Below are 14,198 nucleotides of genomic sequence, written 5' to 3' on the forward strand. Positions count from 1 at the left end.
GACGGAACGAATGAAGGGATGAAGGATAGATAGAGATCGAGGAAGAATAGGAGAGAGAGAGAGAGAGAGAGAGAGAGAGAGAGAGAGAGAGAGAGAGAGAGAGAGAGAGAGAGAGAGAGAGAGAGAGAGAGAGAGAGAGAGAGAGAAGAGAAGAGAAGAGAAGAGAAGAGAAGAGAAGTTTGAGGAGAGGAGAAAAAAAAGAAAAAAAATGAAAACTAGATAAAAGTAAAAAAAAAAATCAAATGAGTCAAATTAACCAAGACTGAAACCAATAATCAACCAATACAGATGTCGAAGGAGCAAAACGAGGTGGCTGAGTGGTTAGCGTGCTGTCGCGGCTTCCAGGAGGACACAGGTTCGCGTCCCGCCCGCCGCTACAAACAAGCTGGCAATTTTTCAGTCACCGCCGAGTGGCTCAAGACTACCCACATGCTGCCCTGAAGACCACGATGATTTAGTTGGCCATAAATGATACAGAGAAAGAAAGTGAGCGATGGAGTAGGAGAAGGAGAAAAGTTATGAAAGAAATGGAGGTGTGAGCGATCAAGAGAGAGAGAGAGAGAGAGAGAGAGAGAGAGAGAGAGAGAGAGAGAGAGAGAGAGAGAGAGAGAGAGAGAGAGAGAGAGAGAGAGAGAGAGAGAGAGAGAGAGAGAGAGAGAGAGAGAGAGAGAGAGAGAGAGAGAGAGAGAGAGAGAGAGAGAGAGAGAGAGAGAGAGAGAGAGAGAGAGAGAGAGAGAGAGAGAGAGAGAGAGAGAGAGAGAGAGAGAGACAAGCGAGAGAGATATAGAGAGAGAGAGAGAGAGAGAGAGGAGAAAAGAAAGAAGAGATGTAAGAATGGAGGGAAAGGAAGAGAGAGAGAGAGAGAGAGAGAGAGAGAGAGAGAGAGAGAGAGAGAGAGAGAGAGAGAGAGAGAGAGAGAGAGAGAGAGAGAGAGAGAGAGAGAGAGAGAGAGAGAGAGGAAAGGAAGGTATGAAAGCAGCTCTCTCTCTCTCTCTCTCTCTCTCTCTCTCGTCCTGGGAACCGATCACCTGTTGCATTAATTATTCACGCAGGAATGCTGCTTAATTTTCTCCATCAGGCAGATTAGACGAATTATCACGCGAATAGGAGAGGCCGCGGGTGGGTCGGGACGCAGGAAAAAGAGCTACGGGGCCTCATATCACAGTTAGGCTCTGCTCATTGCGATGGTATTTTGTTTTCCCGAAGTGTATGTAAGCGGGGAGGTTGTCAGTCTTCTCTCTCCATCATGCGAATGCTTGGGAGAGGTCGCGGGTGGGTCGGGACGCTGGGAAAAAGAGCTACGGGGCCTCATATCACACCTAGGCGCTCCTCAATGGGATGGTCTGTGCTATATCGAAGTGGTGGGTGTGAGGGGTATCGGTCTTGCCTACCCGTTCCTTCTTTCTCATTTTCACCATGTAGTTCAAGAGGAGGGTATCAGGACACCTCTCCTCCCGAAATTGACTTCTCTTTCGGCCACTCCTCTCCAATCTTTTTAGGGGCAGTAAGTAGCGGGCTTTTTTTTTCATTATTGTTTTCTTTTTTTAAGCCCTTGATCTGTTTCCTTTGCTGTAAAAAAAAAATCACCTCAGCTGGATCTCTCCCCTCTCAGAAGGAAACACTAAATCAGTTAAAAGGAAGGAGAAAATGAAAAGCATGAACTGAAATGAAATAACTGAAAAAAAGTTTACAAGAAAATGAGCTTAATTAAAAAAAATAATAATAAATGTATCTTGAAAGTTATACACACACAAAAGAAAATACTAAAACGAAAGCCAAAAAAAAAAGAATGAACTGAAATGAAATAATAAAAAAATGTATACAAGAAAATGAGCTTAATTGAATAAAAAAGTAATAAAAGTGTCTTGAAAGTTCTACACACACAAAAGAAAATACTAAAACGAAAGCCAAAAAAAAGAAGAATGAACTGAAATCAAATAACTGAAAAAAAAGTATACAAGAAAATGAGCTTAATTGAATAAAAAAGTAATAAAAGTGTCTTGAAAGTTCTGCACACACAAAAGAAAATACTAAAACGAAAGCCACACAAAAAAAAGCTTAACTGAGAGAGCAAGAAGGATACTACAGAGCCGTCGAATGAGCTTTGCCAAGAATGAAATTACACCGAAATGATTGACAAGAAAAGTGAACCAAGCGACTCCGATGACCTGTTCGTCCCCTCACACACTGGAAGCCACGCGCGCCGCCGCCTCCACCCACGGCGACAACTGAAGACCGAAACTAACTTGCGATTGACGACGAATATAGTTTTTGTATTATTTTTTTTACATCAGAGGCCGGAAGAGGAGGGTATCACGACACCTCTCCTCCCGAAATTGACCTCTCTTTCGGCCACCTCCTTGGATTCTTTTTAGGAGCAGCGAGTAGCGGGCTTTTTTTTATATTGTTTCCTTTTTTTGAGCCCTTGAGCTGTCTCCTTTGTTGTAAATGAATAAATGAATAAATAAATATCAGTGGGGGATAAAGACCTTGAAACTTCTCCTCCCCAAAAGAAAGAAAATAAAGAAATCCGACAAAGAAAAAAAAGGAAAAGAAAAAAAAGTCAAATGAATAGAGGAAGCTAACAAAAGAAAATACTGAAGCCCGCAAAAGGAAAGAAAAAAAAAAGCTCGCAGAAGAAGAACAGAAGTAAAGGAAAAGAAACAAGCCCGCACAAGAGAGACAGAAAAAGAAGAAAAGAAGAAAAATGAAAAGAAAAAATGTCCGCAGAAGAAGAAAAAGATGTTATAAAGAAGGAAAAAAGAAAGAAAACCGAAGAAAGTTTAGGAGGACCCCCCCAAAAAAAGAAAACGGAAGCCAGTCAAGAAAGAAAGAAAAAGAAGAAAAGAAGGAAAAGGAAAAAAAATTGCCCGCAGAAGAAGAAAATGATGTTAGAAAGAAGGAAAGAGTAAGAAAACCAAAATAAGGGAAGTTTAACCCCCCCCAAAAAAAACGAAAGCCAATCATAAAAAAAAAGAAATTAAGAAGAAAAAAATTGAGGTAAGCAAAAATGTCTTGAAGGAGCCGAAGCCAAAAAAATAAATAAAATAAAAATAAAATAAAAAGATAAATAAAAAAAATAAACCTCTCCACACCCAGGTAAGTTTGCTGACGGTACACGATTGAGCCGCAATGGACTTGACGAGGCGAAGGTGTGCCGTAACTAGTGTGTGCACCTGGACCAATTAGCGGCAGGTGAGGGGCGGGGCATTGTTCACCTGTTTACCTGTGGCCGAGGAGGAGGCGGCGGCGGGGAGCTTGATTGGGTTCACCTGAGTTTGCTTGGTTGACTTTCCCTTTCACGAGCCGAGGGAAAGAGTGAGGCGGCAACGTGTTAGCTTGTGGGTTTTTTTTTTCTTTTTTTTCTCGTTTTTTTTTTATTGGTTTTGAATAGGTGTGTGTGATGGAGGGAAGGAAGAGAGAGAGAGAGAGAGAGAGAGAGAGAGAGAGAGAGAGAGAGAGAGAGAGAGAGAGAGAGAGAGAGAGAGAGAGAGAGAGAGAGAGAGAGAGAGAGAGAGAGAGAGAGGATGGTAAAGATGGGTTTTGATCCTGTTTATGGTTGAGAAAATAATGTCTCTCTCTCTCTCTCTCTCTCTCTCTCTCTCTCTCTCTCTCTCTCTCTCTCTCTCTCTCTCTCTCTCTACCTACCTCTTCTCTATTCTTTTATTTGTTCTTCGTTTAATTTATCTTTCATTCTTAATTTGCTCCTATCTGTCTGTCTATCAATGTATCTCTGTTGTGTGTGTGTGTGTGTGTGTGTGTGTGTGTGTGTGTGTGTGTGTGTGTGTGTGTGTGTGTGTGTGTGTGTGTGTGTAAGTAAATCCATATTGAATCCTACATGCACACTCACAGAACCTTCACTAAACCTACTTTCACTTATACGATTCTTTTATTCGCCCATTCTAACGGGGTCACTAAACCACTACATAACCTCTACGTCATTATAAGAGGAAACAATCAGCTCGCGCCTTCCTCACTGCGTTACTAAGCGACTCTACATCTCTCCGTCACTCCCTTTTATAGAGCGGGGAAACAGAGGTCATTTATTAGGTGATGCAGGAGGCGTGAAAACTTCCTAATGAGAAAACCACAACTTTACGACCGGGGACTTAAAAAAAAGGGGAAAGTTTCTCTCTCTCGCTTTCTCTCTCTCTTACATTTACAGTTGAGACACGGCGAGGGAGGGAGGGGAGAGAAGGAGAGGAGGAAATGAAGGAAGGAAGGAAGCAAAAAAGGAAGGAAGGAAGAAAAAAAGGTAGGAAGGAATGAAGGAGGGAAGGAAGGAGAGGAGAGGAGAGAGAGAGGAGAGAGAGAGGAGAGAGAGAGAGAGAGAGAGAGAGAGAGAGAGAGAGAGAGAGAGAGAGAGAGAACTGACAGGACATTTAAGAAAAAAAAAGAGAAGAATAGTGACGTGAAATGGACCTACTCTCTCTCTTTCATCCTTTCTATCTTTCAGTCTGTGTTTTTTTCATCTTTTTTTGTTTTTTTCATTTTTTGTTTTTGTTCTTTCCTTATTTCTCTAACTCACTCACTCACTCACTTCCTAAGTCAACCTTCTTTCTCACTTTTTCTTTCTTTTTTTTCCTTTCCTTTTCTCCTTCTTTTCCTCCTCCCCCCTCTTCCTTTTTTCATTCCTTTTTTCTTCTTCTCTCCTTTCTTTCTTTTCTCCTCCTCTTCATCCCTTCCCCCCCCCCTCTCTCTCTCTATCTATTTATCTGGCTATCTATCTATATCTATCTCTATTTATATCGTTTCTTTCCTTCACACTTCATTCCTTTTTTTCCTTTTCTCCTTCTCCTTCATTCCCTCCCCCCCCTCTCTCTCTCTCCACCCCCCTCCCCCCCTCTCTCCCTCTCTCAGGTAAGAAGCAGGAGCCTGGGCCAAACGTTACCTCGCACATTTTTCCGCTCTTTATCGCGCCCTTCGTCGCCCCGTCCGTCGCGTCACGCTTCGGCGGCACCTCCTGAATTATATAACCGTGTCGGGCCGCCCTGAGACGTGTGGGGGAGAGAGGGGGGGTGGGGGGTCTGGGGAGGAGGGAGGAGGGTGGAGAGGGCTGAAAGGAGGGGAGCGAAGAGAAGGTGAGGGAAGGAGGTATAGTAGAGGAGGAAGAAAGGAAGAGAAGGGGAGGAAAAAGAAGGAAGGAAAGGGAAGGGAAGGGGAGGGAAGAAGAGGAGAAAGGTGAATGGTATAGGAAAAGGATGAAAGGAAATCGGGAATGAAAGGAAAGGAAAGGAAAGGAATGGACAGAAGGAAGAGGAGGAGAATGATAAGGAAGGGATGGAACATGGAAATAAGGAGATGAAGGAGGGGAGGAAAGAAGGAACATAAAAAAAGTGAATGAATGGAATAAAAAAAGAGAGACAGGAATGAATAAAGAAGGAAAGGAAAGAAGGAATGAAAGAGGTTAGAGACGAATGAAAAAATGAAGTAAAGAAAAATATGGAATTGAAAAAATGAGCGCGAGGGTTTATGAATGACAAGAAGGAAAGGAAAGAAAGAAAGAAGGCGAGAAGGAGAAAGGATGCGGAGAGAGAGACACTTAACAATGGCGTGATGGGTGAAAATTCAATACAAGGGAAAAAAAAAAGAATGAGGGCTGAGATGCTGAACTTTCTCGCGTCAATGTCTCTTTGTATAGTTAGGGAGTGAACAGTTTCTTACTTCTTTCATTCCTTCTTTCCCTTCCTCCGTTATTCATTCCTGTCTGCCTTTTTTTATTCCATTCTTTCATTCACATTTTTTTATATTCCTTCTTTCCTCCCCTCCTTCATCTCCTTCCTTCCTTCTTCCATCCCTTCCCTAGCGTTCTCCTCCTCTTTTTATTGCCCTTGAGCCTTGTCATCTGATGTAAGAAAAAGAAAAGAAAAAAAAACTAAATGGGTGTTACCATATTTTCGTTCTGATCACTACTACTACTACTACTACTACTACTACTACCATCACCATCACCACTACTACTACTACTACTACTATTACCAACACGTCTATCACACCTTCCCCAGTAAGCAACGCAAAATAAATGTAAAAAGAATAAGCTTGTTAATACGAAGCGGACCATTAATAAGAATTGCATCATTGGATTTTAAATGTAAAACTGTGATTAATAGATTACTTGTATGCCCTTTGCCTCTTCTTCCTCCTCTTCTTCTTCTTCTTCCTCTTCTTATTATTCTTTCACCTTCTCCTCCTCCTCCTCCTCCTCCTCCTCCCTTCATTCCCCTCCTTCCTCTGCTTTCCCTTCTCGTGCTTAGCTTTTTTTTTTTTTATTCTCCTCCTCCTCCTCCTCCTCCTCCTCTTTAAATGTATGTTTGATGAGCATTGGGAAAGAGAAAGGAGGAGGTGACAGAAGGAGGAGGAGGAGGAGGAGGAGGAGGAGGAGGAGGAGGAGAAGGAGGCTGCCGTACACACACAACACACACACACACACACACTCACACACACTCACACTCACACACACACACACTCTCTCTCTCTCTCTCTCTCTCTCTCTCTCTCTCTCTCTCTCTCTCTCTCTCTCTCTCTCTCTCCTGCCCCCCATCGGTTTCCCTTCCTCACGCAAACTTTTCATATTGTTATAAACTTAAGCTCGGCGAGGAAGTTTGGAAATCATAAAAAAAGAGAAAAAGTCGAGAAACAGATAATTGAAAAACGGATGATCGGTGACTTTAGGAAGATGATGGAGAGGAAGAAGATTTGTCAAGACACTAAAAAGAGAAGATGGAATGAGAGGAGGTGATAGATAGATAGATAGACAGGATGATGGGCCGAGAGTACAAGAACAGAAGATGGGATAAAAGATGATGATGGAGATGAAGATTTGGCAAGACACGAAAGAGAGGAGATGGAATGAGAGGAAATGATAGATAGATAGATAGATAGATAGATGGAAAGATAGGTTAAGAGCAAGATAGGATAGACATAGGCAGGAAGAGAACAAGAAGAAAATATGGAATGAGAAAAAATGATGGAAAGATCGGTAGAAAGAAAGAAAGAGAGAAAGAAAGAAAGAAAGAAAGAAAGGAAGAGAGAACAGAGAGAAAAGATGGGTTGAAAACAAATGAAAGAAATATAGATAGATAGATAGAACGGTGGAAAGAGAGAAAAAAAGATAGGAAGAGAGAACAGAAACAAAAGGTGGAAGGAAATGACCTTGAAGAAGAAAATGGAAAATGGAAAACAAGAAAATTGAACTGAAACAAGATAAAAAGTAAAAGAAATAAAGACGAAGTGGAGAAAAGAACGAAGGAAATAGAAAGGAAGAAAGGTAAAATAAAGGAAAGAACGAAGAAATACAGAAAGCAAAAAAGAAAACGAAAGAAAGAAACAATGAAAAAAAGAAGGAAAGAAAAGAAAAAAAAGGATGATAAGAAGGAAGACAGAAATGGACATAGAAATCAATAAAAAAACAATAAAACTAAAATAAAACAAAAAAAACAAAACAAATATCAAGAAAGGTGAGAATGAAATGACCTTAAAAAAAAAGATAGAAAACAGTAAAAAAAAAGATCAAAAATGGCATAGTGATTTCTGACAATACTAAAAAAAGAAAAAAAAGGAAAACAAATCAAAACAAAGAGAAAAACAAAACAATAAAACACATGTAAAAGAAAATTGTCGCTGAGTTAAAGTTGATCAAGAAAATAAAGGAGAAAATTCTGCCTAAAAAAAAAAGAAAAAAAAGTATGGAGACAGGAGACACGTGGAGAGAGAGAGAGAGAGAGAGAGAGAGAGAGAGAGAGAGAGAGAGAGAGAGAGAGAGAGAGAGAGAGAGAGAGAGAGAGAGAGAGAGAGAGAGAGAGAGAAAGAGAGAGAGAGAGAGAGAGAGAGAGAGAGAGAGAGAGAGAGAGAGAGAGAGAGAGAGAGAGAGAGAGAGAGAGAGAGAGAGAGAGAGAGAGAGAGAGGTCAACTCACAGATCAAACTAACAGTCACTAATTGAAATTCTTCCCTTTCAATTAATTGGAGATTTGAAAGGGAAAATAGAGTGTGAGGCGAATACTGGAAACAGAGAGAGAGAGAGAGAGAGAGAGAGAGAGAGAGAGAGAGAGAGAGAGAGAGAAGGGGAGAAGGGAGTTAGGTGAAGAACTTGGAGGTGAAAATAAGGGGATTATTAACAGTTTACAAGAGAGAGAGAGAGAGAGAGAGAGAGAGAGAGAGAGAGAGAGAGAGAGAGAGAGAGAGAGAGAGAGAGAGAGAGAGAGAGAGAGAGAGAGAGAGAGAGAGAGAGAGAGAGAGAGAGAGAGAGAGAGAATTTACAACACACCCAAACACACCTACAAAAAAAAAAAAAATCATAAACACTTCCATTCTGTTTCCGCTTCTACGACTCCGACATTTTATAATTATTTTTTATTTATCTATTTATTTTTTTATTTTATTTCGTGGAAGGGAATAAATTTACGGATGAAGGAATGAATAGATAAATATAAGCAAAGTTTGGGGCATACTCTATAGCTGCGCGTGGCCTCAGCGTTCATCTCCGTCGCATCGCCCCTTGAGGCTGTGGTGGGTGAATGGAAACTGGATACGTGGATGAGTTGGCAGCAAGTTGGATGTTCAGATGGATTGATTGGTAGTTAAATGACCTGCTGGATGAATTTATATTGGAAGGGAAGGGTAGATGGATAATGGATGGATAATAGGAGCCTGTGGTGGGTGAATGGGATATGGATACCTGGATGAGTTGGTAGCAAGTTGGATGTTTAGATGGATTGATTGGCAGTTAGATGACCGACCTGCTGGATGAATTGATATAGGAATGTAAGAATAGATGGATGAATATATAACACGAGGGATAGCTGAATGGATTGCTTGGATGGATACGTGGATGAAATTTTAGAAAGTTGGATGTTTAGATGGATTGATTGGTAGTTAGATGACCTGCTGGATGAATTAATATTGGAAGGGAAGAGTAGATGGCTGAATATATAAATAATAGGGATAGCTGAATGGATGAAAGTAATAATGGATTGCTTGGATGAGTGGTTGTAAATATGGGTAAAGGGATGAAAAGAGGAAGAAATGGATAGATGGATGAGTGGAAGTAGTAAGGAAGGATAGTTGGATGAAATATAGAGATGGATGAATGGAAAGACGTATGGATGAAATGAATGATAAAATAGATATATGGGTGACTGGATGTAGGGAGTGAGAAAAGGATAGATGGATGATTATATAGTATGAAGGATAGATAGATTACTGAATGAATGAGTAATAGTGGATTGATAGTGGATTGCTTGGAGGAATGGATGAAAGAATAGGTAGACGGATGACTGGATAAGGGAAGAAAGGGAAGGATAAATATATGAATAATAGCGTGATGGATAGAAAGAGATGGATGGTCGTAATACTGGAGTCATGGAAGTTGGATGTAAAAATGTATAGATGGATGACTAAATAGGGGAAGGGAAGGAAGGATAGATGGATGAAAATACGGTTTGAGGGACGGATTCCTTGATGGATGAGAAAATAGATAGGCGACTGGAGACTGGAAGGGAGAAATGGATGAATGGATGAGTATATAGTTCAAGGAATGGATGATAAACAGATGGATGACTAGATAGGGATAGGTAAGGAAGGATATATGGATGAGTATATAGTTTGAGGCATGGATAGATTACTGGAATGGATGTAAGGATAGATGGATGGCAGGACAGACCGACGGATGCATTGTCACCCGTCATCCAACTCTTGTCTCTCTTCACAACAAAATAAATTCTGGTATCCTTCTCCTGCACACCTTTTGATCTCTCTCCGTTTATTGGCCTCACCTGTATCTCTCTCTCTCTCTCTCTCTCTCGCTTACCTGTATAAACCGTTGTCCTTTGCAGTTTCCCGTTCTTTACACCTGTGCATTTGTTTGTTTGTGTGTTTGTGTGTTTGAGTGTGGGGGAAGGATCTCTTTGTGTGTGTGTGTGTGTGTGTGTGTGTGTGTGTGTGTGTGTGTGTGTGTGTGTGTTTGGTAGTGAGTTTGGGAATGTGAGTGCTTGTGTGTGTGTGTGTGTGTTTGTGTTTGTGCTTGTGTGTGTGTGTGTGTGTGTGTGTGTGTGTGTGTGTGTGTGTGTGTGTGTGTGTGTGTGCGTGCAGTGAAGAAGGCAAAAACTGAGCGGTGCAAAACGGAAAACCAAGTCGAGGAAATAGAAATACCAACTTGCCATTAATTTCACATTTTCGAAATAGAGAACGACCACAAAATACAACAAGGAAAAAACAACAACAACGAGAAGAACAGCGAATTGAAGTGAAGCTAAAAAGATTAATACCAAAAAAACACTGCAAATCAAACTTTTTAAATCCACAAGAAACACAAAAACGACAACAACAACAACACGGAGAAAAAAGAGAACGAAAAAGATCAAGAAAAATATCAAAGAAAACGGAGGACTAGAACCGTAACTCACCTCGCCCCGTTTTCTTCGAGGGTGACTGTTTGTTGTTGCGGACTCTCCCTCGTTTGTCCGTAGCGAGATTCCCGTAGTCCTCCAGGAAGGTAGAGTTGTGGCGGCCTCCTTCTCCTCCTCCCCCTCCTCCTCCTCCTGGCCCTCCTCCTCCTCCTCCCTCGCCGTCGCCGCTTCCTCCTTCCCCCTCCTCGTTGCCGGCAGATCCCTCCTTCGTGTCCTCGTTGTCTCGCTTTGGTTCGATTTCTGAGGATGGAAGAATAAGACTGTTGTTACCACCTCCTCCTCCTCCTCCTCTTCCTCCTTCTCCTCCTCCTACTCCTCCTCCTCCTCCTCCTCCTCCTCCTCCATTATGCGTCTTCTTTTTCCAATTCCTGCTCCTCGTCTTCGTCCTTGTCCTCCTCCTCCTCCTCCTCTTCCTCCTCCTCCTCCTCCTCCTCCTCCTCCTCCTCCTCCTCCTCTTCCTCTTCCTCTTCCTCTTCCTCCTCCTCCTCCTCCTCCTCCTCCTCCTCCTCCATTTTCACTATATTGATTGGCTTCCTCTCTCGACTGTCCCGTTCAGTTATGTCGATTTAGTGTTTTTTTCCTTTTTTGTCTTTTTTTATCCCATTGTTTCCTGACTCCTCGGTTGCTTGCTTATTTTTATTTTCCCCTTGGCGAGCGTATTTCATTGTTTTTTTCTCTCTTTTTATCCCTGGCTTGTTAGTTTTTTTCGCTTGTCCATCTTGTGTCTCTATCGTCACTATTATCATCTATATCATTACGATCATCATAATAATCATCAGCATAACCATCATCATCTGCATCATCACTTAGTCCATTAGGTTTGAGGGCTAAGAAACAGACTAACTCAACAACCCCGTAAGAGAGACCAAACAGCAATACACCGTCAGTACACTCAAGCCCATACGTATCAGTCTCCCATTTCGACTGTTTCCCAAGACCACAGAGACTATTAACCGACTTTTCATGGGTGATTTTCCCGTTCAGAGCGCAGAGGCCGTGTAAAAGTATCACTATAGTCTGTTCACTTAAGTCTGACCCAAGCTGACAACATAAACCTAAGCGTGTTCGTAAGCACAGTGCAGATTAGCAGAAAGTGTTGCGTGAGATAAACACAAACAGAGGTTAAAGAAAACTTGGAAGCCACAGCAGTAGCCAATCAGCACTCAGCTTGCAAACACGCTTAGGTTTATGTTGTCAGCTTGGGTCGGACTTGAGTGAACAGACTATAGCAGCGCAAAACAGTCCATGAAAAGCCCAGCAACTTCTACGAAAGACTTCCAAACAGGCGAACTGAGGCGCCAATACCTTTAAGAATGCGAGCGTTATTCCCTCACACCTCCAAGACCAAGACCAAGACTTCTCAACCTGGAGGACAAGAGAGACAAGAGGGTCAGGATCTCAGGCTCTGGGACACGAGGGGCGGCGGTGACATCCCATCCAAGACAGTTTACCTTCCGCGCCTCCCAAGACACCCATTTATCGACCACTCCAGAAAGGAAGAAGGGAAGGCTAGGCTGTGTTCTGAGGTTCCTCGTCCTGACTCTCATCCTGGTTCCTGGGTTTGTTGTTTTTCTCTTGAGGCGAAGCGAAAGGTAGAGAGAATTTTTTTTTTTTAACAGCATAGGAAGCAGCGGGAAGGAAGGAGGGCTGGGTAGGCTGTGTTCTGAGGTTCTTCGTTTTGACGCTGTTTTTTGGTTCTTGGGTTTGTTGTTCTGCTCTGAGGTGCCACGAAAGGTAGATAGAACTTTTTTTTTTTTTACAGTAAAGGAAGGAGGACGTACGGAGGGCTGGGTAGGCTGTGTTCTGAGGATCTTCGTTCTGACTCTCCCTGGTTCTTGGGTTTGTTGTTTTGCTCGTGAGGTTCCGCGAAAGGTAGATAGAACTTTTTTTTTTTACAGTAAAGGAAGGAGGGCAGGAGGAGGGCTCGATAGGCTGTGTTCTGAGGTTCTTCGTTCTGACGCTGTTTCTGGTTCTTGAGTTTTTTTTTTTCTCAAAGGCGCCGCGAAAGGTAGAGGGAACATTTTTTAACACCATAGGAAGCAGCGTGAAGGAAGGAGGGCTGGATAGGCTGTGTTCTGAGGTTCTTCGTTCTGACTCTGTTTTTGGTTCTTGGATTTGTTGTTCTGCTCTTGAGGTGCCACGAAAGGTAGATATAACAATTTTTTACAGTAAAGAAAGCAGTTAAATGCCCGAAACAAAAACCTAATAAACAAAGAAAGCCCGCTAAGCACTGCGCCTAAACGGAATAGAGTTTATGGAGACTAAGAAGACAATTAAACGCCACGAAATTGTTTTAAAGAGTTATGCAATGTTTGGTGGCATTACTGAACGCTTGTAGTAGTTTCTTTTTTTAGAGGAAAAGCGGCAGCTCAAAGGCTAAAAAAAGGATTAAAAAATAGAAACAAAAACCTGTTCCCGCTGCTCGTTCAAATAGTGTGTAGTGAAACAATTCCAAACTTCGTCTTCGTCCTTGTCCTCCTCGTCCTCTTCCTCCTTCCCCTCCTTCTCCTTCTCCTCTTTCTCTTCATCCTTTTAATGTTCTTTCCTCATTGTCTTTCACTCTCTCCTGCCTTCCTTCCTTCCTTCCTTCCTTCTTTCTTTTCTTTTTTCTCTTATTTTTCTTCCTTCTCCTTCTCATCCTACTCTTCCTACTTCTCTTCCTAATGTTGTTTCCTCATTGTGTCTCCTTCCTTTACTTCTTTTTCTTCGTCTTCCTCCTCCTCCTCCTCCTGTTTCCCCATTGTCACCTATAAACAAAAATGTAGGTTCTCTTTATGCGATCAGTTATATTAAACATTTCGGCGCTCAAGTCCATATAATAAGACAAGGCTTTCGTATAGGGGTTTTGGGCTCTTCAGTGGGTAGTCTTATGGATGACCTTTTTGGAAATTTGACCATTCTTCTGTGCCATGAACCTAAAAACACACATTAGAACCCGATTAATCTTATTTTCGGCCTTTGGAAAGAATTGACGTGAAAAATTAAAGTTCTCTCTATCATTAGCGGCGCCTCAAGGACCAGGAAGAGAGTCAAGACGAGGAACATTACTCTTTACTCTCTTTTCTCTCTCTTTACTCCCGCTTTCGTCATAGGCCGCCATCAACACCACCGTCTCCTTTCGTCACCAGCTCGCATTGGCCTTAGCGTCCGGAGGCATTATTAGATTTATTATTTTTAAGTTTTCCTCACATTGTTGGGTTTGATTCCCACACTGGCGCAGCGAGAATCCGTCTGGTCCGGAGGTGGCTGCCCAGGGGAGAGCACCGACTCAACCAGCACCACGGGGACTTGAGAGACGCAGGGGCAGTGCTTCTCTTCGGCCCCGGAAGCTACCACCACCACGACGACCACCGGCGGCCCTCAACACACCATGGGCGTCCTCACCAGAAGAGCCCAGCAGACGGGGGGAATAAACGATTTGCCTCCTACAAGTAATCGTGTTTGTAATGGCCCGCGGACTCCTCCCATCCTCGGCGTCACTTTCATCGTTCAAGTTCATCGTGTTTGTAATGATCCGCGGACTCCTCCCATCCTCGGCGTCACTTTCATCGTTCAAGTTCATCGTGTTTGTAATGGCCCGCGGACTCCTCCCATCCTCGGCGTCACTTTCATCGTTCAAGTTCATCGTGTTTGTAATGATCCGCGGACTCCTCCCATCCTCGGCGTCACTTTCATCGTTCAAGTTCATCGTGTTTGTAATGGCCCGCGGACTCCTCCCATCCTCGGCGTCACTTTCATCGTTCAAGTTCATCGTGTTTGTAATGGCTCGCGGACTCCTCCCATCCTCGGCGTCA

At 42.7% G+C, this 14,198-nt stretch overlaps 1 protein-coding gene across 5 annotated transcripts in view; it reads right to left on the reverse strand.

Moving 5' to 3' along the window:
- Positions 1-14,198, reverse strand: part of LOC127002795 (neurotrimin-like) — a 176,029-nt gene that overhangs the window by 19,851 nt on the left and 141,980 nt on the right. For all 5 annotated transcript variants that reach the window (XR_007756549.1, XM_050869000.1, XM_050868998.1 and 2 more), the window contains exon 9: positions 10,402-10,644. Coding sequence is in view for 4 of the 5 variants with exons in the window: in XM_050869000.1 (XP_050724957.1) it covers positions 10,402-10,644 (243 nt within the window). In the remaining variant the exon portion in view is untranslated. The remainder of the gene's footprint in view (positions 1-10,401; positions 10,645-14,198) is intronic.

This window comes from Eriocheir sinensis, chromosome 24 (assembly GCF_024679095.1).
Source record: "Eriocheir sinensis breed Jianghai 21 chromosome 24, ASM2467909v1, whole genome shotgun sequence".
Classification (NCBI taxonomy): Eukaryota; Metazoa; Arthropoda; class Malacostraca; order Decapoda; family Varunidae; genus Eriocheir; species Eriocheir sinensis.